We start from the raw sequence: 26652 nt of genomic DNA on the forward strand, positions 1-26652 counted from the left end.
CAGCAGAGAGGTGGGTGGGGCTTGAAGCCTTGATACCGGTCCCTCGTTTCTTTAGCATTCAACAGACGTATTTCAAACTAGAATGGCGACCGCCGCTTGCGGTCTTCATAGTACCGGCAACAAGCCAACGAAAACACACCGAGAGCATCGGAGGAAATCCAAGGACTCCAGTCGGCGGCAAGCGGCTCTGTTCTTCCTTAACAATATCTCCCTCGACGGGCGACCCCAGAGACACGCCAGCGATGGAAATACCGACCAAAAAGCAGCCGAGGAGCCCCGGCTCAGGGATGGCGAAGCGGCGGCGGTGTCCCTGTCAGCGGCTAACCAGAACCGGGGATCTGTCGCCCAGGTGACAGCGGCGACCGGCGACATTCTCGGCTCTTCTAGTAGCTTCCCGGGTCCCAGTGTGGTTAGCCCCGCCAGACCTTCTTTGGTAATGTCTTCGGGACCTGCTGGAGCAAGTGTCGGGGCCAACGAGGTATTTTTGGATGGTGGCAGCGTGGCGGACGCGTTACCGCCGGATACTCCGGTATCCCCGGCCCCCGACGGACACCAGAACCTCTGCCGTGTCAAGTCGCCGCCCGTCCAGAGCCCCGCGACCACCGGGGTTTCCCTGGATTCACGGCAGAGGTGAGCACGACACTGGTCGGCCTTTAGGCACGACGGTGACTTCCGCATACGAAATGAAACCTCCACCAGGAGCCAACGCTGCTATGCCTTCTTCTGTTTATGTTTATCATGAGGTCAACATACTGTGTTTCTACAGCTGTTCAACTTTAAACGCTTTCTGTCCTGTATTACATTTAAATGCTGAGCTGTTTACACGACGTTTAAATAGTAAAGTTTGTCAGAAGGGTACTGCCTTGCTTCATAATTATGGTTGCAAATCCTGGCACTCATGAAAGTGAAGCACAACATGACATAATTAAAACGTGGCAGGGTGCCTTTGCCCCCATGTAGTTTTGGGAAAAGGCTTAGTACATTTGCATCCCTCTTGAGTAAGAATGTTTGTTTGGACTTGACAATTTGCCTTTGCTTGCAAATCTGCACGTTTGCTGGCAGCCTTCTACTCACAGACTAAGTGAAGGCCTCCGTGATTGGTGAGGTCAGTGTGGTTGAACTGGTCTTTTCTGCTTCACAGGTTGAGGAATGCGTCCGGTTCTCCTGGACCCAAGGCGCCCAAGAAAGTCCACTTCATCAAGAGTATGAAGCAGTACGACACCCGTGGGTGCAGGTAAATTGTCGGGAATGGAGGAACGCGTAAGCTAAGGTTTAATTTACTGAGCCCTAATTAAAACAGTGAGATATCAGACAAGGAAATACCCTTGGACTGTTGAATAGACCTTTAATTCACAAGCAGTGTTACCCTCCTCTAGTAGTGAAATAAGCTGATTAACTCAGGCATTACATAGAGAATTAGTTAGGTCTGCAGAGGGATAACGGGTCCGGCTGCATCATTTACACCCTTGCAAATCTATCAGAATCCAAAAGAGGTGCAGACTGAAATATGACTCTGTTTTAGCACCGCGGGTAAAGTAAAACCTCCAACACAAGTCTGGCCTGATATATCAAGCCCGAGGCCGTGTTTATTCCTGCTTTATGCGTGCCAGAAAACAGCGTAAAGTAATGAACACAGTTACTTTATCTGTTGAAAAGGATGAAAAAGTTTGACTCAGTCATACAATGTAAAATCCTTTATATATCATTACTCTCTTCACCATCTACACTCAGTTGCCTTCACCTCATTCCATCATCTTCAGCCGTGCTCATATTCACACATGCGTGCCAATGTGTGGAGTGTTTGTCCTGCTCTCTGTGTCACCTCGGTTGATTCTCTCTTCCTGTTTGAAGCGATCACGCACATTGTGAGGACTTGCATGGTAGCGTAGTTATATAACGGCAGATATCTGTGTTGAGATATTGTCCCATCTTAGAGATTTGATATCTCCCTCTGAAGGTGCAATCAGACTTGTTTACTAGCTGAGTGTTCCTGGCTGAGGCTGCTGACTGGCTGATTTGTAGTGGTTTTGTGAGTACGTGAAGCTGCGGTTGTGGAGATTATTTAGTTTTATTCAGAGTATCCGCCCCTTTGTGCTGCAGTTACCTGGACTGTGATGAATTAGGTCGCCCATGTTAATGTCAGAATAGATAGCTGGTGAATACGTGTTAAACTCCCTGGTGTTAAACTTTAAAATATCCGACATCTTCTTATTTTGGATGGTTTGTTGTTATTGCTTGCTGTTGCCTGGCCAACCGTAGCAGTGGTGTGGGTCGACATAGATGTGGATCTGACTGATCCCCCCTCTCTGCAGCACCGCCAGGCAGTGACTGTATGCCATTGCTTTGTAGACTGACACCTCATCTGTTCTGTCTGCCTGTACTTGCTGTGTCCTGCAGGATCATGCTGATTTGTGCCAAGCGGTCGCTATATGCTGCTTTCTCAGTGCTGCCCTATGGAGAGAGTAGTCACCTCAGGTACACCATCACAAGCAGAGAGCACCCAATTCATTTTTCTGTTTGTTCATTTCTTTTGTTCCATCTTCCCTTTTGTGTGTTCCATATCATTGTCGGGAAAGGGCGAGCAATGTTCAGCATGTGGTGGAAGTGAATGCATGTAACTCTGTGTGCCCAGTGATCCTAAGCAGGAGGTGCAGAGACAAAGGCTTTCCTCCGTGGTGGCTGTGGACCTCCTCCCTTCCCTGGAAGGCGTGGAGATGGGTGACTGTGGCAAGGTGAGTGGTCCCTGTGTTTACATGTACCTATGATCAGAAGCAGAAGTCTACTAGGTTAAACACACTGGGATAAACACACTGTCTTGACTTGAAGGTCCTCTGGAGGAATCTGTCTGACTGTCTGCCTTTCTCCTCCTCAGACTGTCTCATACGCACAGTTCCTTTATCCCACCAATGCGTTGGTGAGACAGAAGAGCGGTGGCGTGCCAGAAAACTGTACAGCTCAAACCCCTCAGTCACGTTGTCGTGGCAACGGGCAGAGGAACATCATCCCCCCCACTCTCAACAACACTGTGGCACAAGACCCAAGTATGGATTCACTTGGAGCTCACAAACAACACACATCCTCCTTTATTTCCCCCCAGGCTGTCTCAGTAAACTGCCCTCGTATTTCACAGTTTACATTGTGCCGTTTCTCTTTTGTGTTTCTCAGATACAGAAGATCTGGCCGAGTATGATCCTCAACTCCTCAGTGACCCACAGTGGCCCTGTGGGAGACACAAGAGGGTTCTTATATTTAATTCATATGTGGTGAGTGTCATACACAGAACATGGCTGCTGGACTTACTAGTTTGTAGAAATCAGAGGCTTATACTGTTATATTAATCGTGCTATTCCAGGACATTATGGTTTTAACAGAAATTAATGTGGTCAGGTATCAATAATCTCCAAATACTTTTCGATTCATTGGTTGTCATTGTAACTTCTCCGATTTGAGTTCTCCAGTTCCTCCATCACGTTTACAGTGAAACACAATCCACTCGGCCATTTGACACACATAATTGTATAACTGTCATGTCTGTAACCTCAACAGTAGCATCACAACGCATGAAATTATCCTTATCGAGATGATTTATAAGCAAGGTCATAAAGCTTTATTGTGACAGTAACTTAGTGCAGAGACTGGCAGTGCCCCGTTTACACGCTGGTGTGTGTTGTCTCTCTCCTTATCTCTGCAGACGACGGTAATCGAGTATGTCAAACCAGGGGACCTGAAGAAAGATATGAATGAGACCTTTAAGGAGAAGTTTCCCCACATCAAGCTGACACTCAGCAAGATAAGAAGGTACAGATACTTAGAATTCCTGTTTTTATCAGTCTTTACTCGAGAGGCTTCTGAAGATTAATCTGATTTGTCACAGTGCACATCCAGGATTTTATCTTCAAAAACCTTGTGTGTGACGTGTGTGTGTGACCTCTACCTCCTGTTTGTTGTGTGTGTGTGTGTGTCCTCTAGTCTGAAGAGGGAGATGCGGGCTGTGAGCGAGGAGTGCAGCCTACAGCCAGTTACCATAGCGATGGCCTTTGTTTACTTCGAGAAGCTGGTGCTGCAGGGTCGTCTCAACAAGCAGAACAGGAAGCTGGTGTCGTCGACCTGCGTGCTGCTGGCTGCAAAGATCAGCAGTGATTTGCGGAAGCCAGAAGTCAAACAGCTGATTGACGTGAGTAATGTTTCCTCAACATCACATCAAAGAGGGCACAGCACCAGAAACAGGATAACATGTGATCAACCAGCCTTCTCTTTCTGACACTAAACAAAGTCACACATGTTTATACGTTTCACTCACAATTCATTACTTTACTACCATTTTACAAATATGTCTGATCATCTTCCTTTAAACCCTCTTGTGTTCTCCCCCACGGTGGAGCAGAAGCTGGAGGAGCGTTTCCGTATCAACAGACGAGAGCTGATTCCTCTCGAGTTCCCCGTGCTAGTTGCCTTGGAGATGGGACTGTACCTGCCCGAGAGCAAGGTTATGCCGCATTACCGCAGACTGGTGCAGCAGGGTTAGACTGGCATCTGCTGAGGCCGAGTTTGAGCGATACAGTGGACAGTAAGTAACTGGGGATAAGTGACAAACTGTCCAGATGAATCTATTTATTTGATCTTAATTGTGACTCGGTCGCTTTGTGTGAAAAATAATGAGTTTTCACTTGCTGACTGATATTTTAGACTCGATGAAAGTGTGTGTGCGTGCGTGTGTGTAAGAGAGAGAGAGAGACGTCCTGATATTTATTCAGTTATGAGCTCTATGTTAGAGATGTTCGATAAGCACGTTAATTGTGCTTTAATATTATTATCTTGTGACTCAGTTTTGGGTACGTCCAAACTTCCTGTGCGTTATATTCAGAAAATGGCACACAAATGTAATGTTTGTTTTCTGTGACGTATTTGTATTTTTGGAAAAATCATTCACCTGCACTTTCATCATTACAAACCAGTCAATGTGTCTGTATCTCTATATAATACAAAGAACCATACTGTTGAGTTTTTTTTAGATGACTTTTAATTCCACTGTGAAATCGATGCATTTTTAGCCACTAGCCTGAATCAAAATATTGTAAATTGTGTTTTAATTTTTAAAGATTTTCATGTAAAGGCCTTTTGAATTTTAAAGAGAGTAAGATAGAACAAGGACATGAACACTGTGCACACTGTAGTGCTCAGGAACCAGAGGCCTCCATACCCACAGGGGGCGCACAATGGTCTTAAGTCAACCCCCTTACATGACATCATGCGTGTCCTGTGGTGAGTCTGAGCATTCTCTGTGCTCCAAATTTAGAAGTGATATACAATTCAGACTCTTACATCGCTGTGGCAGCTCTACGTGCAAACAAACGCTGTGCCAACATGCAGTGCAACCACCACAGTGACCGATAAGGAAGCGAGGTCATGGAGGTAGACGGCTATAACAAGGGCTATGTTTTGTCATATTTAATGTACTGGTATTTATTCCTTAAAACATAAGATTTTTTCAGTTATTCTCAGGTACTTGTTGTTGTTTTTTTTTAATGGCTCATGTAATCCAAAGAGACATTTTAAAAGTTGTTGTGTAGCTGCCATAATTAGTGATAATCAGCTTTTGGTGAGGTCATCTACACTCCATTGTAAGTCAATAGAGGCAATGGTGGTAGTGTGGTTTTAAAACCTTCAGTATGGTAATGTGTGTATGAGTAATCTGTTCGATGTTCATGCGTGAACAAAGTGCCTGAAACTACAGTGGCGGTGAATCGTATCATTATTGTGTTGACATTTCTTGTTGCTGCTGTAGACGTCCACACACGTTGAGGTCGTCATTGTCTATAAAAGATCATCAAACACTTTCTGGTTTTACTGTTCTAGATGTTTTCAGTGTTTTATATTGTCTATCTGCAGTGGTGATAACTGTATTCCAGTCCACGTCCAGATATACTCCTTACACTGCAGAGGCTGTTGTACCTGTATGCTTGGTGTCTGTTTGGTAAATATTGTCTTTCATACTGTACAATGAATGTTTTTGAAATATATTTTCTGACAGTGAAAACTTACATCAGTGTGTGTATTTCTTTCTTGGTGTATATGCCAAGAAGTGTTTCTTTACAAATACTAAAAGCCTACAACAGATTAAAGAGGCTTAAAATAGACGAGTGTGGTTATAATGATTTTACTGTGTTGTTAGTAGAGGATGAGCTGGCAGGTGACAACATGCAGTTAGAGAACATGTTCACTCGGTTACATCTCGGAGGTAAATCCACAAGGCTTTCTGCATACATTAATATAAGAGTGGTGCTGTCAGAGGGCAAACAGGACTATCAGGTGAGACAGTGGCAGTCACGGTTTGTACCATATTAATCATAATCTTTATCATTTATATTTAAGGGAATGCTGTAAAGCCGTTAAATAAATACATTCACTTTTTGTTAGAGGTGTTAGTCCAGGCTCATGTCTTCATCGTCATCCTTTTTGTCTTTAGGGTCTCCGTCCTGGTCGGACTTGGGCTCTGTCTCCATGGCTTTGGCAAAAGCCTCCACATCTGTTTTGAGACAAATGTCACTCAAACATCTCAGCTGATTTAAACACAAGCTTAATACTGTACACCACCAGTACCAAAAAAAGTGAGTGTGACACGCGTGAGAGTTTTCTTGCCTTCACTTGTGTTCAATAACACTTCAGGTTACAATGCATGACACCCGCGGAACACTGACCTCCTTTGTTAGCCGCGTCGACAGCCTCTGAAGGCAAGCCAAACTGGTTCATTAGAGGCCCCAACTGCCCCGATGCCAGAGCACTGCTGAACATGCTCATAGCCTGCAGAGACACAATAAATACCAAGAGTAAGAACAAATGCCATGGAGAGAGGCCAATTCCCAACAAAAGAGGCCTTCATGATAACTAGAACGCCGCTTAAAGGGCAAATATCTTTCTCTTCATGTGTTCTTCTTCCAGCCAAAGACGGTTAAATGTTGAATGCTGGAAATAAACAAAGTCAAGACTGAATAGTTTGTTTATCAGATGTTTGGTGCAGCATGAACCCATAGGCCATGCACAGGTCATGAGATGAACTGTAGACAGATGCCTCAATCAAATCACCTGAAATTCAAACCCCCGCCCCCAAGCCCTTAAATCAAATGATCAAGTGACAAACACTCCACCTGCTGAAACTGAGGTGAGCTGAGTGTGTTGTTGAGCTCCTCTGTGCTCTGAGGCAGAGACTCTCCTGAGGGCAGATAGGGCATCAACCTCTGCTGCACCTCTGAGTTGGCCAGGATAGGAGCCATGACCTCAGGGGTCAGGACACTGGCAAGGTCCACTGCAGGACAAAACACATTCAATCTGTTATAATGTACACATCACTGACACAACGACTAGCCACGACAAAAGCAGCAATAGAACAATACATGATTTTCCAACTGACCTCATACCTCAACATGTAGAGATTTTCATGCTTTAAGGATTAATTTCTATTAGACTGATTCAGACAAATGACCCTCTTTCCCTTTCTGAAACTCCTGAGACAGTTTTAATTTGCAAATGCATCATCAAACCAGAAAACAAGCTGCTTTTCACTGAGCATATAAACAAGCTTTAGCAGATGGCAGACATAATTTCAGACTTTATTTCACACCTTAATCTGCAAAGTAATAAATGCAGTCAGATAAATGTAGTGGAGCAAAAAGTGCAACATTCCCTCTGAAATGTACTCGCATAAAGGTCCCTTGAAATATAAATCACACCCAGATTGCACCAATCTTAACTCGAGTATGTAGTTACTTCTTATCTCTGGAAAATGTTGTTTCAGTTTCGTCCCATCTCGGCCCTGTGCAGGGACGTTTGCCTCACCTCCCTGAGCGCTGGCAGGCACGTTCATAGTGGCCAGGATGCTCTGCAGGTCGCTCAGCTGGATGGGCTGCGTGGGGTTTGCCGACCCAACCGCCAGCGTGGACACAGCCGGGGTGGAGGGGGTGGTGGCTGTGGGCGAGGCCACTGTGGTGGCAGACGGGGTTATGGGTGTGGTGGGCACCTGGGAGGAACCCAGCCGGCTAGTGGCAGAGTTGGAGGTTGGGGTGACCGCTGTTGATGGACTGAGAGAAGAGGAAGGAAACTAAATCTGTGTTCACTAGTGGATGATTCCCGAGGGAAGAATGATTGTGTTTAATGTATTCAGTGCATGTGGGTGGAGAGGCCACAGCGACAGAGTGACGCTTCCAATTATAGCAGAAAAAGGTTTTATGTTTCTGTTGATGTCTCAAACTGAATGATGCCAGTTAGCAGCAATAAGTGAAACTGTTCTGCTTCCAATAAGGCTCTACATTCCTCTAATAACTTATTTTAATGACTGAAAAATGCTTGGACATTTTATTAGTCTTTGAATCCTGTCTAGAAATATAAGAGCTTTGGACTCAAATCAAATAATTGTGTAAGATGGTCAGACAACCATTTAATTCTGTCTCCAGCGCTTGGCATAGACGACAATTCGGAATGTCAAAAACAAATGAATGTGTTTGTAAGATTATTCAAATATGTGCCAATTCTGCAGATGCACTGTAAATAGTTGAAAACTCTTTGAACAAAGTGTTGATGCCTCCTGGGGTTTGTGGGGCTGTGGATCATCATTAGCAGGTATGTGTGGTACCTGGTGGAGGAGTTGCTGGCTGCAGGAACGCTGCTGCTGCTGCTGCCCAGGAGGTTGGCCAAGCCGGGACCAGCCAGAGCCCCGAGTCCACCTGCACAACGTAAACAAGAAAACAGTCACATTATGCTCTGATCGCATTGTGTTGAAAACAGCACATTGGCAGACCTCAAGGAGACAGCGCACTCTCTCACACACAAACACACACTGATGCCTTGTCTCCACGCTGAAGGGTACCTACCGATCCCCCCCAAGCCGGTTGGTCCAATGAGCTGCATGAGCTGGTTGTGGCTCATGTTACCCAGAAGGCTCTGCAGGCCGCCCTCCCCTTCATATGAAAAAGAGAGAGAGATCGTGTGACGGCCAGCATGGGAATAACGCCCAGCCCTGATTATGGATTATGATGGGAGGATGTGAGTGTCAGTTTACCTCCCAGAGCAGACAGATCGTGACCTCCACTGCCTCCACTGCCAAGAGCACCGGGCATGGGAGGGTTGTTTAGGTACTCATTCACTTTACGACAAAACTCTTCATCCTTATCAGTCTTTGGCTCCTGAGATAAGAGAATCACCTCATCATACACTAACCTTCATCTTAATAACCCCTTAATAAACAGTGCATTTTAACAAGCATTTAAGTGAAGCATTCCCCCACAAGAAACACTGAAAATAGTCCTCACAGTCACACACCTACAACTATATAAAGATTTCATTTGACACTTGAGCTAAAAACTGTTCCACAGGGTTATCGTCACTATAATCAAGGTTTTAAATGGACCTGCATCCAGAAGAACAGCCGTTTGGAGCCAGCTTTGAACTTCAGCACGTACACTCGTCCAGTGGTGCACTGGCTGACCCGCTTGAACTCACAGTCATCAGGGAAAATGATCAGATCCTGAACCAATTAAGATTAAAAACAACAAACACAGATATGTCAGTATCGCTGGAGGATGAGACAAATACAAGTCAAGCAAATCTGCCAGCGTCACCCACATCGTCCACGTTGGCCGTCGTCCGATCCTTCCAGCAGAAATGGATGAGGGAGTCGTCGGTCTGCTGGATGTAGACCTGACCTTTGCGCTTGTCAGGTGTCACCGTGCTGCCCTTCATCGTCATCTTACCGGCACGGAACTCCACCAGGTATTTGCTGGAGGAGCCGCGGGACCCGGACACCATGCTGGGGAACAATGCTCCAGAGGCCATGATGAAGAGGAGTCAGTGACTCTGAATCTGGAGTGTGTCACCAGAATAAATACACTTCAGTGGGTAGTTAGAGAAGAAGTATTTAGAAGGAAAGAAAATGTTTAAATATAAAAATACATTAAAAAGATACAGGCAATAAAGAAAAATTGTCAGGAATTTTTTTGAAAATCAACAAAGATCAAAATCAATGATCCAATAATTCCATATGCTGTCTTAAAATTATGAAATTTACAAAGAATCACAGAAATCCATTTCAAAATTAATCGATATTTTTTTGCTATCTAAAAAAAGAATAATTACACAGAATTACTAATTAGGACATTAAATGATCATTTTGAAAACAGTTTGAATTGATTTGCATTATTGTGAATATTTCAGGTGGTTCCATGCATAAGCAGAGATTGCGCTGGGCTCATTTCTCCCCATATGACCTAAATAAGACTCTAATGTAGATACGAGTGTGTTTTCATTCATTCGTTTATGCCGAAGCAGTGTGTGTTTACTGTGCTGATTTACACTCAGGTTTGATCGGACTGAGACTAAACAGAGAATATGGATGTAAACACTTTGGATGTGAAGACGCATCCCAGCGTTCCCATTATAAACAGCCACAGACACACCAGTGATGACTGTGCACCCTTCAGCCAGCAGCTGTAAACACACTCACACACACTCTCACAATCCAAACACTCACACGCGTCATCACACACATGCATTTACTTCCATGTTAGGAACCAAACGCAACTGAAAAACGACATTATTGTACTTACATTTCTCTGTGAAATGACGCTCAGCCGCACAACGGAGGACAGTAAGGATAGCACGATTGTGATTAGCTGACTGTCACACTTGCCGCGCTCTGATTGGTCGGAGCGCGTGTCAATATCCGGGGATGTAAACCTCAGTGCGCATGTTCGGTAGAGATGACACAGCATTGCACATTTCAGTTTGAGCTAAATGCAGATTAAATAAAGGATTTATCGATTTATTTTCATGTATTATTAATGGGAAAACTCAAATTTGATTCAAACAATAAATAACTCACACAGTGGCAACGTTTATATTCCATAATTTATTTCTTAAATATGCTTTGTACGCATATAACCTACACAACACAATGGCAGGAGGTATTTCTTTACTATGTTTTGCGAATGGTGTAGACAACTGCGATGCTCTGGATAAAATTCACGGACAGGAAACGAATAAAAGCTCTATAAAAACAAACATGTAAACATCTTCAAAAATTAAATGTTAGACAAAAACGTATGAGATGAACCACCGACCTGCACCTCTGGGCGGCTGCGGTCACCACAAAGTGCTTACATGTTGAAATGTGACGTTTCTCTGAAGAATAAATGTGCATAGGATAGTGAGTGTATAAATGTGCAGTTTGTGTGTGTGTGTGTGGTTTTTTTTCTTTTAGTGAATTAAGTGCTCTGAAGCACAAAAGGAGCGTCTCTACCCTCCCCTAGCAACCATACTGCATTACATCATCAGCACAATAACATTCATTTACCGGCGCCCCTGCAGTGTCTTAAAGCACCAGTTGGGTAGAAACTACAAAAAAGAAAAAGAGCTTAAGTGTTCGTACTGAGTTTCACATTTCGAGAGGGAGGAGTGGAGTGTGGAGCTTGCATAGGTCTTTGGGAGGTCTGCAGGTCTACTTTGTCAGGACCTCCAAGGTGGAAAACAGCATAAGATCATCAGCAAAATCGGTCACCTGCCTGCTATTGAAACACCAAGTTATAACAACGGTCTGCGTACAAACAAAGAGGCAAGAGTCTATATTTCAGTCTGACAAATGCTTTCCTTTAAGTTCTACTTCCAGTTTGTTTCTGTGTCACGTCATCCCTTTTGCATTTACAGTATGACCGTTCAGTGCAGAGAAAGGTTTTATGGCTTTAACTCGTGTCAAATATTCAATGTGGTCGTCGTGCACCGGTTATAACACACCTCATCTATGTTACGCTGCACCACAATATAAGTTACTGACAACGTCCGTTTAGTGTGCCGAGTAGTGTCACTGACCTAAGAAGCGTCATTTCTAGTCTTCTACTCACGCAAAATCGCCACACTTCTGACGTTCCTAGGGATGTTTGCTGCTAAATAAAACAGACATCTAATATTCAAAAGAGAAAATATAAAACTAGTAGATGTGTGTGTAAATAACCCCTGATATTTGAATGCGCCGTTACAGAAGTGTGTGGCACATGGAGATGATAGTGTTTGGAGTATTGTAAGGTATTGTTTTTTCTGTACGTCAGAGCTTCTTGTCTCCTTGGTGACGGACGCGTCACACAGGGAGCATTGTTAACAGAATCACAATTAGGCCACATAGAGCTGAGTAGATAATGTATGAAATTAATGCTCTTCTATATTACTTTTACAGTCAATAGCAGAATCATGTCCCACTCTAAAATGCTGACATCAGCTTAGTCGATTCTAACAAACAAAACGGTACCGAGTGAGCGTCTGAACATCGCCATGACCCTATAATCTCAGAGGATGACAAGTGATGCAGTGGAATCCGGTCCAAGAGGAGATGGATGTCGGTCCTCGCCGGGATCCTCGCCGCTGTCAATAAATGTTTGGACAGTCCGTGTAATTCCTGTCAAAGTATCCGCCTGTGTAGAGCCAATCCTCCGCTCCCGTGTGAGGGTTCGCTCCCGGCCGAAACCACCTACGCACAAAAGCGAACAAACATTGGCCTTGGGGATCGCAGAGCATCCGTTGAATTGCATCTATGACAATGATTCAAATTCAAATGTGCGGCCGTTCAAACCCACCTGGTTGACCACTCCTCCTCATCCTTGGATCGCTCCTTGCGCGCGGACCTCTGCTTCTCCTCCAGCCGCTCTTTCTCTATATTTGCTGTTTCTGCAAAAGCAAAGGTTGACAAATAGGAGCTGTGTGAGGAACTCGGTCTGGCTTTCCTTATGTACGTGCACTTGAGGAGCAGAGGCTGTTTTTTTTTTACCCATGTCTCCGTTCTCCATCGCTCTGACGTCAGGCCTCAGCCGGCAATCTGTTGGCGGCAGGAGTCTTTCCATGCCGGGCTCCAGCTCGTTTAGTGTCATAGCAAAGCTGGTGAAGTTGTACATCTAGACAACAGGAAACGCAGCGGAGGGCGCCGTCAATATCAGTTGCCGTAATTGAAGTCGACTGTGTAGCTTATGTGTGTTTGTGAGTGAGAGAGTGAGAGAGTGAGAGAGTGAGAGAGTGAGTGAGACCTGTGCTGAGTGAGCGGGCCTTGGTGTTATCCTCCACAGTAAGGCACTTCCTGGTATCACAGTCACCGTCTCTTGAACTTCTGGCATCTCATCTGCTTCCTCAGCTTCATTACTATGCCCCTACACACACACAGGCACGGCCTTATAAGACATGGGCCCGTCTTGATCTTACAGCACATACCGCACATGTTCATACAGGTGATTCACAGATCACCACAACTCCAAGCACGGATGCGCATCATTGCAGCACATGGTGGATTGGTGCTGGCAATGATCTAAACGTAACACACTACACTCGGAACTCGGAACACTACACTCCAACTAGACAACAGCAGCAGCACACTATAGATATTATATGAAATACACGCGTGCCTTACCTTCCACTAATGCCACTGCACTTCATCGTGAAAGGGAAAGACACCGTTTGTTATGAGTTAGTCTTGGATTATATTTTATCACAGGGAAACACGACACGGGACAAATGTGAGTCTGACGCGACGTAAATCTGAGCTTTACTCGCCTGCTTCGGCTTTTTCGTGTCGCCGCCTGACTTTTTCTCCGACTTCTTGTACGCGTCGTAAACCTTGGGGTCGACGCTGTACATGCACTCTGTCCACTTTCCGTAGATCACTCGCCGTTTCTTCTTACTTGCTCGACAAAGCAAAATACATCAGATTCAAATATCGTACAGACAGATTGCAGGAAGGTGCGCTTGTCGTTCATGACCTGTGCCCTCTCACCTTTTGTCTTGGATGTGACCTTCCACTTTGTGCAGCTCCTTCCCGAACATGCCGCACGGTTTGAAGTTCAACACACACTTATCTCCCGTGCTGACCAAACAGATAGAAAAGGAGTGTCAGTCAACCAACGGCATTTTGAGTATTTCTAAGTTATAATAAAACATTTGTTGCCGTACCTGTGGTTGACGATCTCCACAGTGCCGTACTGCTCAATCCAAAGCTTTCCCAGGATGATGTTATGCACGCAGCACATGGGGTTTGTCCACGTGTAAGATTCTTTATGTCTGGGGAGCGAATCAAAGGTTGTTAGAGACTGCTTGCTCTCTGATATGGGTTGTTCAGCTGCTGTGAAATAAGCACACGCTCACTTTAGTAACTCCAGGGTCATGGTGCCTTTTGGCTCAGCTTCAACGCTTTTGCCCCAGAACTTGAGTTTGGGGTAGATGAAGCCGTGAAACTCAAACTCCTGCTTCAGGGACTGAGCGTGGAAGGCACTGATGGGCGGGTGGTGGCTCACTTGCTCTGAGATCAACCTGTAGCCATCATCCTCTCTAAAAACAAATGAAAACTCGTAAGAATCAAACAGATCATTACAATCGTTCTTCCTCAAATAACTCAGCTCTTTTCCACTACCTGGTGAGTTCAAATGTCTCCCCCAGTAAAGGGTTGAACGGCTTTCCAGTCCTTTCCCATTGAGAGGCCACAGCTGAGACAGCAAACGCAGCAACTACCTTCTCACACACACACACAAACACACACACACCACCAAGCAAAGTCACATTAATTTATCCAAGTATGTCTACTTATGGCAAGAAAACTCAAGTTGAGGTGTGCACATACCTGCATGCGGTCTACGGAGTCAGACATGTCGCAGGCTTGGTGGATGAGGTGAGTGTGTTCCATGTACTCGGAGATTCTCTGGAGGAAGCTCAGCGGCTCATTAAACACCACCGGCATCGCTATTTTAGACAGCTCCTGTGAAAACCACAAGGAACCAGCACTTAAATGCGAGAAAATAGAACGGATAGCTAGGCAACAACATTCACAGAGGGAGTTTCACAGCAGGTTCAGTGCTACACAAACAAAAAAACAGGGAAAAGAGCTCAGAGTTCTGTTCTGACTGAGCTCTGGAGCTGTGATCGGCACAGATGCACACAAGGGCCCAGTCAGAATCAGAACCTGAAGTTAGAACCAAAGTCTGGTTGCAGTTTGTATTTGTATTGGACTCACCATGCCGATGCATTTCTTCAGTATACTCCAAACACTGAAGTTGTTTCTGGAGATCATCTCAGCAGGCAGGGTTTTCCTGGTACACATTTAGGCCAACGACAAATGTACAAAAGATCTTGTGAAAAACTTGTGACAGTGCTAACATAAACCGAAAGGTAACAACGCGAACATAACAGATGAGCAGATGACCGAGCGCAGCCACACCAACAAGTCGCCAAACCGTCACACAAAGCGAGATGCTGCTGCGAACGTGCTCGTTATGTAAGCGCCAAAAAAATGTGGTCGTACTGGCCCGGGCTGCTTTCTGCACTGTGTGATTGTGTGTGTGTGCAGGTTCAAGCCTTTAAGCCCCTTTGCCCGAAGACAAGTCTGATCATGTAGTAACGTACACACATAGTTAACAGACGTACACGATTACACAGTCTCACACAGCTGCAGCACACAAAGCATGAGCCTGACAACCAGACAACTACTAACACAACTAACTCACATCCTTTTAATACACCTTATCATATTCTGAATACTGCAATGTTGTGAATGAATATAAAAAGCCATGCATCTGGGATAACTGACATATTGACTTCTCCGACATGTTTAAATGCTTAACATCATTCTGCAGGCTGGCTTCAGCTACAGGTTCACTTCTTACAGTCAATACTGAGTTAAATATAACTGTTCTAAAATGAGAAGGATAAATTATATTAATCATTTCTTAAGGGGAGATGGTGTTTGTCTATTTTTTTGTAATTTTTCTTCGAAGGCAACTGATCTGAATGTTCTCGTGATTGAATGACTGAATTGCTCACCTGCGCACCCAGACTCCGTTCTCCTGCGTGGCTCTATCATCAGCGCCGTGCATGCCTTCAAACACCAGAGCATCTTTAAAACTGACCTCACAGGAATCATCCGATTCCAGCCCTGGCAGAGGAAGAGGAGTGTGATGAAGAAAGGTGCCAGCAAGTGTAAGTATGTATGCATTTATAATAGCAGTGAGATGTGTGTGTGTGTGTGTGAGAGTGTGAGAGTGAGTGAGTGAGTGAGTGAGTGTGTGTGTGTGTGTGTGTGTGTGTGTTTGTTTCTCACCTGTCTCGGCGTCGTAAAACTCCTCCTCGCTGTTCATGCTGAGCAGACAAAGTATCGCAGCCTTACTCACAATCGGGCGTCATGTTTCCAGCCTCGGCCTGTGTGTGTGCAGCCCAGCCTCCCTCCAAGCGTCACACACTCACACACGCACACATCCTGCAACGGCATGGACAGTTCGTTACACTAAGCGAAGCGTGGTGGCTACAAAGCAAACAATCTGAGTGTTACATCAGTACAGTGCAAACAAGATGACAGCTGTCTCCCATTTACGTTAGCTCCCCGACTAGCCTGCTAGCCTTTAGCATTGCTGCTGCACTGTGTGGAAAAACTTCATCTGACGGATAAAGTGGGCAACTGAGATAAGCAAACATAATCTGTCAACAACGAGCATGACGAATATCACCAACAGAGAGATTGACACGGAGCCATACACACGTTTAAATAAAATATACCTCTTGGTTAAGCTCAAACAATGCTCTGCTAACATAAACAATCCAGAAGGCTTCTTCAAAGACTGGGCGGAAATGGGCAGCAAGGACATTGTGATTGACAGGTGTTATAGCCAATCAGAGTGCAGTTATTGACTTAAACTACAAAGGACAAGCGGAGCAGCTATTTTAACACGTTTACTAAGACTTTAAACACACCAACGCTCCAAAATAAGCTACGTGTATGGATCAGTACTGGAACTATTTATTCATGTGACAATAAGCGAATGTTAAGAATGTAAAAAATAGCAGTACTCCCTCACAATTCTCCTTCTTTAACATTAGTTGAAGGACAATGTTGCCAATGTTGTTATAATTTGGACATTTGTTTCACAATAAAAGCACTATCTGTCAAATACATTTGTAAGTCTGTCTTTGTTTCAGATTTCGACATAGGCTTGTGTTTCAGTGCATTTGAATTAGTTCACATAATGATTGATTGGCTGATATGATTTCCAACTTTGCTGGTCACGAGCTGTATGTATTTTCGTCCAGTGAAGCTTTATTCTGAAAAGTTAACCGGAAGTTAAGTATTTATATTAATTCGTCTGACACTGCTGTCTCCCCCTGTCTGCACGATGGCAAAGTTTCAGACTAGACGGATGGAGAGCAGCTCATAGACTCAATGCCCAGTTTAAGTAACTTTGATCTAATTTTCATCGACACTCGGTGTTCAACCTGAATTTAAAAAGTAAGAACGTGTCGCAGTCCGAAGAAAAAAGTGAGTTGGAAGAAAGAAAGAACGGAAACTCGGGATGAACAGAGAAGGAGACAAGAGCGCAAAGATTGCGCACCGGAGCCAGAAACCAAGGGCGCAACAACAGGGTTCATGCCAGAAGAAGAGGAGGGATCCTTCATCCAAAGATGCTCCGAGTGGCTCCTCACTATCCGTCCAGTGCATCCCCGGGAAGGAGGCGACAAACGCGGCACGGGGAAAGCGCCCGGGCCGAAGCTCATCAGGTGTCCCCACAGACTTCCACAGGAATCCGGGGACGCACAGGAAACTCTCCGATGCCAGCAACGCGTCGGAGGACCTGAGCAAAGACTCCGGATGCGTGTCTGGGAAGAACTCCTCCTCAGACAGCAGCTCAGAAATATCCGATTGCCAGTCGGAGGGCAACAAGCAGGACTCTCCAAGCAGCGAGGCTGAATTAAGCTGGATAGACGGGAGAGTTTATGTGAGCCCGGGCAGCGAGGGGAAAGGAGAATCCAAACCAATAGACACACCGGCGTCCCAACCTGACACTGGAGGAAGCCCGAGTTTGTTGTGTTCATCAGGGCAATTAATGGATCTTATGATGGGAGAGACGACAGAAGACCTGATCAGGGAGGTGGAAGACTTGAGATCAGAGAACGAGTATTTGAAAGTAAGTCTATTTCATTATTTTGCATTATATCCACCAACCCAGTGTAACCAAGTACTTGGATGTCATGTTATGTTCAATATCTGTATTATGTTGCCCCCTCCTTCCTCCACAATGCCATCTGCAGGAGCGTGTGAGCTGGTAGGCCTGCAGAGAGGATTTTCTGTAAACGCTCATGTCAGTCTTAATTAATGACTTCAGGATAACTGAGGGGAAACTCTCAGGCAAGCACCAAAAGTGATCAGTCACTTTCGACTTGTGGCATGTTCCACTATAAGTTGAAATTTAAACCGATAATTGGAACCAAAGCCACAGGGCACAAGGTTCTTAATCACTTTTAGCTCAGTGAGCAGCTTTGCACAAGCTTGGCAGTTCTAAAAAGGAGGGAGGAAGTGTTCGAAGTACAGCAGTCTATCATTACTTTGTTACAGCAAATGGTTTTCACCCAGTGGATTTCATTTAATGCAACACATCTACAAGGGTGATGGAAGCTATCACAGCTCTATATTAGTCCACAAAATATCCCTTGTTGTAAAGACTTTATGATCCTAGTGTTTCACTTTAGCAAAAGCTTTTTACTGTAAAAAAAGAAGAAGAAAAGAAGTAGGAATGAGGGTATGTGGACTTTGCAGTTGCAATAATAAAGAATTTGTTGAATTCTGTACCTTGTTCCCATAGAGCGATTTCAAAAATATAGTATATCTCACTACACACTAGACACTTACATTACTACCCCATCAAACACACACACACACACACACATACACTAGTGCTTATATATACATTTGAATATTGCCTGTTTCAGGATGAGGTAGAGGAGCTGCGCTGCGAGATGCTGGAAATGCGCGACTTGTTCCAGGAGGAGGGGGCCTACCAGCTGCAGCAACTGCGTCTGCAGCTGGAGCAGGCCAACAAGATGTGTCGTATCCTGCAGTACCGCCTCCGCAAGGCTGAGCGCCGCAGCATCAGGGTGGCCAAAACGGGGCAGGTGGACGGGGAACTGGTGAGGACCCTGGAGCACGATATCAAGGTCAGATTCCTTTCTCTTCTCTCTCCCTCTAAAGATAATATCGTCCCTCTCGCCCTCTCTGTGTTGATGTGTTCTTGTTTGAAGTCAATCACCTCCAACAAAAAATGAAAGCTCCTCTTCCCATCATTGTCTTTTAACTGAATCACCGCAGTTCCAATCGTTGGCCCACAATGCTATTTGTCACATAAGTAAACTAAACAGTGCTGGTCTTGCTCATACACATTCAAACGCTATAATCAGTCCACAGCATTATGAGTCAAGACGCTTTACTGTGTTCCTAAGTACTTCCTGCTGTCGATCTGCACCACAAAAATCCTATTAAGTCTAAATGTCTTCATCATGCATCCTGTTTATATTTTTGTCATGCCGTTGTGTAATCATGTGGTGGGTTATTTCCCTCTAAGTTAACGACGTAAAAACACAGTCATCTTTATCAAAATGAGAGAAAAGTCAGTCACTTTATTGTTAAGTGCGAGTCTGGGGTGGAAGTCACACACGGGTGGTTTCGGATTTCCAGCTGCCTTTTCCAAATGCCAACTCTCTCCCTGCTCCAGCCACCCTTTGTGTAGAATTCCCATCCAAAGCTTTTCTTGTAAAATCCTTCAACTTCAAGCCAAACCACCAGAAAACATGTTGCACTTAGCTACAAAATGACATTCATGTGTGTAACTGGAACAAAGATATTTTCTCACAGCTCTCGACCTGATTAGAGGGAGTGATTCAAATCTGATGTTGGCTTGGGTTACAGGTTGCAAAGAGCGTGTCGCTCCGCCTGTACAATGACCTAGAGGTGGTGCAGACGAGGAATTCCCAGTTGGAGTGGGAAAACGAGGGTCTCCGTGGGAAGACGCAGGAGCTGGAAGTGGCCAAGCAGGTTCTACAGAACGAGATGGAGAAAGCCAGAGAGGTGGGATATTACAGCAAAACATGTTTTTGAGTAGTGGGTCAAGGATGTGTGCAGCAGGGTGTCTATCATGCTGCCACGCCCACTACCCACAATCCTCCATCTCTCTGGTCCAGGGCCTCTTCTCCGTTTGCAGTTACACTACACAGCTGCACCCATCTCAGTCAGCTGTCCATCTAATGCTGCTGTCACCCTGACGTCAGGTGACAGATGACCCCCCCCCAGATCAGTGATTTGAGCAGAGGGCACGGCGAGCAGCTGACTGGAGCCTGGGGGTGTGGGGGGGGGTATGCTGTGGTATGCCGATGCCTCCAATCCAGGCACAGCTGATAGTCTCAGCAGGGGAGGACAGAGGAAAATGGGAGTGAGGGTGTGAAAGAGCGAGCAGGGTGTGGAGGTGGGGGTCACTAAAATAGATTCCCACTGGCTTCCTCTCTCTCTCTCTCTCTCTCTCTCTCTCTCTCTCTCTGGTCCTATTAAGCGAGGCTAAATCTGGATCAGTGTGTATTGTGGCATTCAAAAGGGCCGGTGTTTGTTCTGTGGCACACTGACCTACAATCATCACTGAAGAGGCTTTTATCAAATGGTTGCTCACCACACCCTCCCGCTGATTGAATTTCCAGTCTACCTTTCAGCGCCGCAGCCCCTCCTGACGCTCCTTTGATAGTGATCTTGTGCTCCGGTGACACGTGTTCACTTTAATCCAGGATTCGGTGCTTTAGCGTGAGCTCAGTCTGCTCCACGCAGTCCAGACAGCTGCCACTTGCTTTGATCCCAACAGGGAAATCCACTTAGGTAACCTCATCAAGAACCATGAGAAAGATGGGCCGTGACCCTGTTTGTGTTACTATACAACACAATATAGACATGTCACAATATACCAAAATCCCAAGAGAAGGCCAAAAAAATCACACTTTCATTCAGTTAACAATACAAACTAGGGCAGTTTAACAAATGGCACCCGTTATCTCCACATCTATTGATGCACAGAGCTAGAATTGAGAGTAACCCAGTCCTCATGATTCCCACTCGTGTCCTCTGGATGATGGTTATTAATATCGCCACTGTCTACGAACGAGACAATGCCATCAGACAGTCGGACTTAAGCTTACATTCCTCTCATGCTCAGACTCACAAACACACTCACTCATGTTAAGTAGCGATGCACTCGGAGGCAAGACGTTTCTCTGGATCAAATGACTTACTGCACATGAGAGATATTTTGTGCATTTTAGCCATTAGTTTGATTTTAATTGGTTTGAATTTAATTGGATTATGATCCAGGGAGCATAAAAGCAGATGTCAGTATAACTGCTCCTTAAAGCTACATAACATAATACATAATGTTTCCTGGGAGGTTTTAGCATTATATCCGCCCAAGACAAGGTTTTACTTTAGCCATACAGCATATCCTAGAAAATGCAGTCTGATGTATGGACAATCAATGAGCTTTTATTCTGAATTGAATATCACGGTTTTTATACTTGATCTCTTAATGCACTTCGCTGCTTATAAATGGCTGCTTGTGGACTTATTCTTCACCTCTTTTCATTTTTATTCTGTAGAACACTCTGAGGAGGAAGAGTGTCAGATCAACACCCAGTAAGGCTGAGAGGAGGCTCTCCCAACAGAGCGAGGTTTGATAGTGTCCTAATTCTTGCCTGATGTCATAGGTGCTTATGCCAATGTGACTGCAATTTCCAATACTGGTGTGTTGTTCTTAACTCAATGAAAGTCATTGTTGTGTGTTTGCCATTCCTCAGGATGACAGTGCTGATCTGAAATGCCAGCTTCACTTTGCCAAGGAGGAATTGGCTCTCATGTGCAAGAAGCTCACCAAGATGGTATCAGAGAGTGAGAGGATGCGTGAAGAGCTCGCCAGATACCAATCTGTGTACGGAGACATAGATGCCGCGGAGTCACCTGGAGGCAAAGTCAACAATGCACATGCCAGGGAGGCAGAGGTCAAAGTTCACTTAAAATTGGTTGAGGAGGAGGCCACACTGCTGAGCCGGCGTATTGTCGAACTAGAGGTGGAGAACCGTGGACTGCGAGCAGAAATGAGCGACCTCAGAGAGAGAGTGGGTGGAGGAGGAGTAGAGGAGGAGGAGGATAATCAGGAGGTGGTGGAGGAAAAGCAGTTACCTTCAACTCCTGTCAAGGACAGTAATTGTAGAAAGCAAAGTTTGAAAGTGGAGTGCACGGGGAAGCAGGAGAAATCAGATACAGGCACAACACAGACTGAGGGGATGATTTCAGCTTGCGAAATACCTCGTGAGGGTCCTGTAGGTGGTGAATGGGACCCTCTAGACCTTCATGAGAAGGACAACAACAACCAAAAAATTGATAGAGATCTCAAAGTAATGACTGTGAAAGACTGTGAGGCTCTCTTGGCTCTCAGAGATCATTCCTGCATTTTGAGTTCAGCCATTCAGCTCTTGAAAACAACATCCAAAAACGGCAATTGTACATCTCCTCTGTGTGCCTTTGTGTCTGCGGCAGAGGTGGACTCAAAAGCACAGAATGGGTTCCTAACAGATCCTCTGAATGAGGCTTTGGAGCTCCTTCAGGCCATGTTAGTGGCGTTCATTGGAAGGTTGGAGAGCCTTCTAACAGGAGGAGATGGAGGAAAACTCTCCCTTCAGCAGGACGGAAATGTTTGGGATCCCCACACCTTCTCTTTTCTCTCTGGAGGTTGCACAGTATGTCATGAAGATAATATCGAAAAGTCAGCAAGTATGCCGCACTTTGCTGAAGACCTCCGTACCACTGAGGTGAAGGACAGAGCAAGACAAACCAGTCAAAGAGACGTCTTCACCATCTGTAGGGACACAAAAATGCAACTCGCCTTGCAGATTCTCTCTGTGCTTCATCGGTGGTGCCATCTTAACGGACCTGAAGTAGACGAACCAGAGGTAACATTTAAGAGTTACACTTACTCTTACATGTGCAGATTAACATGTGTGATTATGGGAAGCTTTATTTTGAAAATGTTTTTGATTCAGACGAGAGACGAAACCTTGTCTCTCCTGCGGAGTCTTTTGCAAGACCTCAGCCCTGAGGTTCAGGAAGGACAGAATGAATTTGACATTGAAGGCACACAGGACAAGTCAACTGAGGTAAGGATGGTGTTTCCCCTATGTCCCTGCAGTGAGACACAGCATAACATTCTGCTGACGCTGCGTCTCCCCGGCCACATGTCCTCCTGATACTCTGAATATTTAGGCTAATCTCTTTTAGGATGACAGCCAAACAGGTCTACTGCATTAAAAAAGGTTTGCTCTGATTCAATTGACTGGGAACAGACTCGTGCTTTCAAATAAAAAGACAATTTTGATATGTCAGATACAGCAGATCAGTATTTAATGGAGCAGAATTTATTTTCGTTTGACTTGTTGAAAGTGAACAGTAGAGCCCCGTGAAGCTTTGCACAGCTTGACTAAAGAGCTGCTTTGCAAGGAGGATTTGTTTCCTTAATGGTGGTTTTTCCTCGTCATTAACTGTAATCCTTCCTTTCCTTGCAGGCTCATTTTGTTTGCTTCATAAATTGCATGACAAACCACCTCTGAATTTAGATGAGTTCATTTCAGTATAATAATTTGCCAAATGATGTTTTCTCCCTTTGCTTAGTGCCTTACCAGAGTGATTCAAGATGAGAGACACCCTGAAACTGACAGGTCAGTGCTTTTCCTCAATCATCCACACATACACATGCATCCATGAAGTCCCTGAGGTCCTAACACACACCTGCTGCATTCACAGAATGTGCAACTCAAAAGACAAAAGATTGAAGCGACACATTTCTGCGCATGGCAAGAAGAAGAACTGGTGCTATGTGAACCAAGAGGCTGCCCAGCTGGATCAAGAGGACCCTTTCAAGACGTGGGACCATCCAGTCATGCCGCTCAGCTTTCCTGATCTGGACTTTGAACAGATGTCCATGGAACGAAGCCACACTGCTCCAGAGAAGACCACGTTCCGTATCTACTACAGCCCCCCGTCAGCACGCAGAGTCCAGGTGGCCCAGCTGCAGAAGAGTCCCACCACAGACAGAGAATCTCTGTCTGTGGTGGGGGGGTCTTCCTCTCTCTGGTGCACACCGCCCACCTCCTTTTCTCCCCTCTGTCTGGGCTCACCTTCCAACCTGAGTGACGACATGAAGGAAATGACTGCCAGCTGGAGGAGAGATGAGGAGAGGAGAGGAAGGTCACATGGACGGTGGGTGGACGTGGTGTGTTCAGGCACCCAGACTCACAAAGGGCCACAGATGGTTAGTGTGGGTCTGCAGACAGATGGGGCACAGGGACCAGTTAGTGTGAAAAATAGTCCCTCTCGCGTGCCGAACTCCTCCATGGCCCCAATCCGAAGTAACCACATCTCCACCTCCCTGGAAGGAATAACGAGTAAGATTGGGCGGTCCAGACCCACGTCCACTTCCCCTAAACTGTACCGAAGACACTCTGCGTCTGGTGCATCCTCTCTGGCCTCGTCCACTGCTTACAGCTCATCCATGTCCTCTTCCTCCTCATCTGCGGCCGCTTCTCGAGAACAAGCATTTTGGAACCTGTCTCCTCAAAGTCCTGCAGCCCCGACGCTGACCCGCCAAACAAATCACCAAGCAACCAGAGGACTTCATCCTAGCTCTTTCAACAGTGAGCTATCAGGCCGGAGCACCAAGACCCCCAGCAAAATCGCAGGTGCAAACCGATATGGTTTGGTCACAGAGTTCTTGCGTCGGGTGAGCGGCCGGACCGACAAACCGGTACCAGTATCAGGACAAAAGGCAAAAAGTGGCCTGAAAAACCTGGAGAACGTTCCAACCAGACCTCCTGCCGTGCCGCTACACAGAACAGACAGCGTGACCAGGATCGTCAACCAAAGGTTCATGAAGCAGAGAGAGGAGGCAAGTCGCACCCAGAAGGAGGAGAAGGGGAGCAGTTTGAACCAGAGTGTTAAACAAAGCTCAACAGCAGAGGTACAGTATGATTTAGGGTTTCACTGATTTCCGCCAAAAGACATTCAGATTAAAGGAAGGAACAAGAACAAATTGGTTAAATTAAACCAACCAGATGTACAGTATTTTGTGATGTCATGCTTGTCTCTGTTTTGTTAGGATGGAAACTATGAGTGCAGCTCCGGCAGCACCTTGACCTTCTGCTTTGCCCGTCCGTCTCGTTCCACCCAGAGACAAGCATCAAACCAGAGCAAAGTGCAGCGACACAGATACTCTCCTCCCGTCAGGACGAGCGCAGAGTGAAGGAGGAGGCACGACAGGTTTACAGATGACATACAGGACAGCTGAGAGCCCAGTGGAATTTCAGATGAAATTCTAGCAACAGATACTGAGCAAGGGGGATGAGACAATGACTAAAACTAGGATAGAGTCTAGTTTTATTTACTGCAGGCATATAAGTACTCTATGTGTAGAATAGAGGTACAGTTAGTTATTTGTACTCTGTATAAGTACTGTATTTACTTGTGGTGCAAATTCATGATGCTCATATCCATTTACTGTTGAGCTTAGTTCCAATTAAGTATTGTAAACTATAATGTTACACATTTTTAAATTCAATGTAAAAGAGACTTTTGCACTTAACTTTTTGAGGCAAATACATTTTATATTATCTATATCGTATTCTGTAGATAACTTTTAATACCTAACTATTATTTGTGACACATTTTCCCCTCATGGAAAAAGCAAATGCTATACCAAACCAGAGCTCATATAGTGTAGAATACATGACATGAATTTTTGGATCTGTATGTCGTTATATGCCAGTTTACGTCATTAAAGAAATAAGATGTCAAACGTGTTCTCACTGGAGCTGAATTTAATTTATATTCTTCATTGAGTAAAAACTGTCAAAAAACAGCTACAAAGCGCAACTCCCAGTGCCCAGTTTACAGTGACTTCTGTTTGTTTGTAGCAGCAGTCACCTCCCTTTAAAAGTGCGGCTCTTGTTAAGGCTGTAGACATGTTTACTTCTGTCCTGCAGGATGAGGCTGTTGGCTCAAAAAAGAAAAAGTAACCACTAAGCAGTTAATGAGATAAGATTTCCACTCGTGTTAGGAGCACGAGACCCTGAGCTGTGTGACTCTGGACTTGTATTGTCACTAATGGACGACACCCAGCATGTCAAAGACTGGTGCTTTGTATTTAAAATGTGTGTAACTATTAAATACTATACATTTATCACTTATTATGAATGTATATCTGAGTGGGTGAGTCACACTCTTCAGTTTCTCACTTTCATAAGCGCTCAGATATTCCCTTTGAGTGCCAACATTTCCATCTTCAGCTAAAAAGCAGGAGCTGCTGTTGGTGGGACGGACAGCTGGCTGTGGTCAAGGGCAGGGCGAGTGGAGGAGTCACAAAGTCACACGGTGTCATGTTGCTGCTTGCCACACTTGTCCATCCTCAACTGCTACTACACACAGCACAACAATGTGGATTACTACCAAATTAGTCACTCCTGATTCATCACAATCTGATTCCATTAAATCAGAGAAAAAAAGACACAAAATAGTAAACAACCTCTTTAAAAGTATCCGATTCTGCTGTATCCATTATATTCATTGACAACCTATTTGTATGAACTCCTTTCAAGTGTTTGTAAATGTATCGCCAAATATTAATTGTATGAGTACATGAAACTTACTCAAATAATGTCATCGGTTGAAATGCATTTTTCCCTGTGCATTTCTAGTTATATATAATACATTTTTATGCATGCAGCTCAACAATTACAAAACCTTTC

The 26652-nt window shown here is 45.0% G+C and overlaps 4 protein-coding genes across 5 annotated transcripts; 2 read left to right on the top strand and 2 right to left on the bottom strand.

Moving 5' to 3' along the window:
* The first annotated feature begins 48 nt into the window (after positions 1 to 48).
* LOC143013268 (CDK5 and ABL1 enzyme substrate 2-like) lies at positions 49 to 6399 on the top strand. The gene is made up of 10 exons (XM_076166826.1): positions 49 to 630; positions 1142 to 1234; positions 2398 to 2475; positions 2633 to 2732; positions 2873 to 3041; positions 3166 to 3263; positions 3692 to 3798; positions 3970 to 4174; positions 4385 to 6284; positions 6325 to 6399. Exons 1-9 carry the CDS (start codon positions 83 to 85, stop codon positions 4523 to 4525), a joined length of 1539 nt encoding a protein of 512 aa, XP_076022941.1. The 5' UTR covers positions 49 to 82; the 3' UTR covers positions 4526 to 6284; positions 6325 to 6399.
* On the bottom strand, positions 6396 to 10646 carry LOC143013269 (proteasomal ubiquitin receptor ADRM1-like). Of its 2 annotated transcripts, none has more exons than XM_076166828.1 (10): positions 10596 to 10646; positions 9616 to 9840; positions 9401 to 9517; positions 9053 to 9176; positions 8865 to 8951; positions 8627 to 8717; positions 7834 to 8075; positions 7146 to 7303; positions 6699 to 6801; positions 6396 to 6526 (listed from the first exon to the last, which is right to left on the bottom strand). In XM_076166828.1, the coding sequence occupies exons 2-10, from the start codon at positions 9823 to 9825 to the stop codon at positions 6423 to 6425; spliced, it is 1236 nt and encodes a 411-aa protein (XP_076022943.1). In that variant the 5' UTR covers positions 9826 to 9840; positions 10596 to 10646; the 3' UTR covers positions 6396 to 6422. The 2 variants fall into 2 exon arrangements, with proteins under 2 accessions (XP_076022943.1, XP_076022942.1); XM_076166827.1 differs by having other exon boundaries at positions 7765 to 8075; positions 9616 to 9852; positions 10596 to 10623.
* A 232-nt stretch (positions 10647 to 10878) lies between these two features.
* LOC143013346 (oxysterol-binding protein-related protein 2-like) lies at positions 10879 to 16664 on the bottom strand. The gene is made up of 14 exons (XM_076166934.1): positions 16561 to 16664; positions 16109 to 16264; positions 15832 to 15943; positions 15026 to 15101; positions 14636 to 14770; positions 14429 to 14526; positions 14164 to 14346; positions 13972 to 14079; positions 13796 to 13885; positions 13576 to 13702; positions 13056 to 13175; positions 12803 to 12926; positions 12612 to 12702; positions 10879 to 12505 (listed from the first exon to the last, which is right to left on the bottom strand). Exons 2-14 carry the CDS (start codon positions 16143 to 16145, stop codon positions 12403 to 12405), a joined length of 1404 nt encoding a protein of 467 aa, XP_076023049.1. The 5' UTR covers positions 16146 to 16264; positions 16561 to 16664; the 3' UTR covers positions 10879 to 12402.
* A 515-nt stretch (positions 16665 to 17179) lies between these two features.
* Positions 17180 to 25788, top strand: LOC143012822 (uncharacterized). Its single transcript, XM_076166144.1, has 9 exons — positions 17180 to 17963; positions 18766 to 18990; positions 19739 to 19897; positions 21460 to 21531; positions 21658 to 22809; positions 22900 to 23013; positions 23525 to 23571; positions 23657 to 24869; positions 25008 to 25788. The coding sequence occupies exons 1-9, from the start codon at positions 17352 to 17354 to the stop codon at positions 25149 to 25151; spliced, it is 3738 nt and encodes a 1245-aa protein (XP_076022259.1). The 5' UTR covers positions 17180 to 17351; the 3' UTR covers positions 25152 to 25788.
* The last annotated feature ends 864 nt before the right edge of the window (positions 25789 to 26652 follow it).

This window comes from Genypterus blacodes, unplaced genomic scaffold, assembly GCF_046128005.1.
Source record: "Genypterus blacodes isolate CSIRO-AG114 ecotype Tasmania unplaced genomic scaffold, CSIRO-AGI_Gbla_v1 ptg000156l_1, whole genome shotgun sequence".
In the NCBI taxonomy this organism is placed as follows: domain Eukaryota; kingdom Metazoa; phylum Chordata; class Actinopteri; order Ophidiiformes; family Ophidiidae; genus Genypterus; species Genypterus blacodes.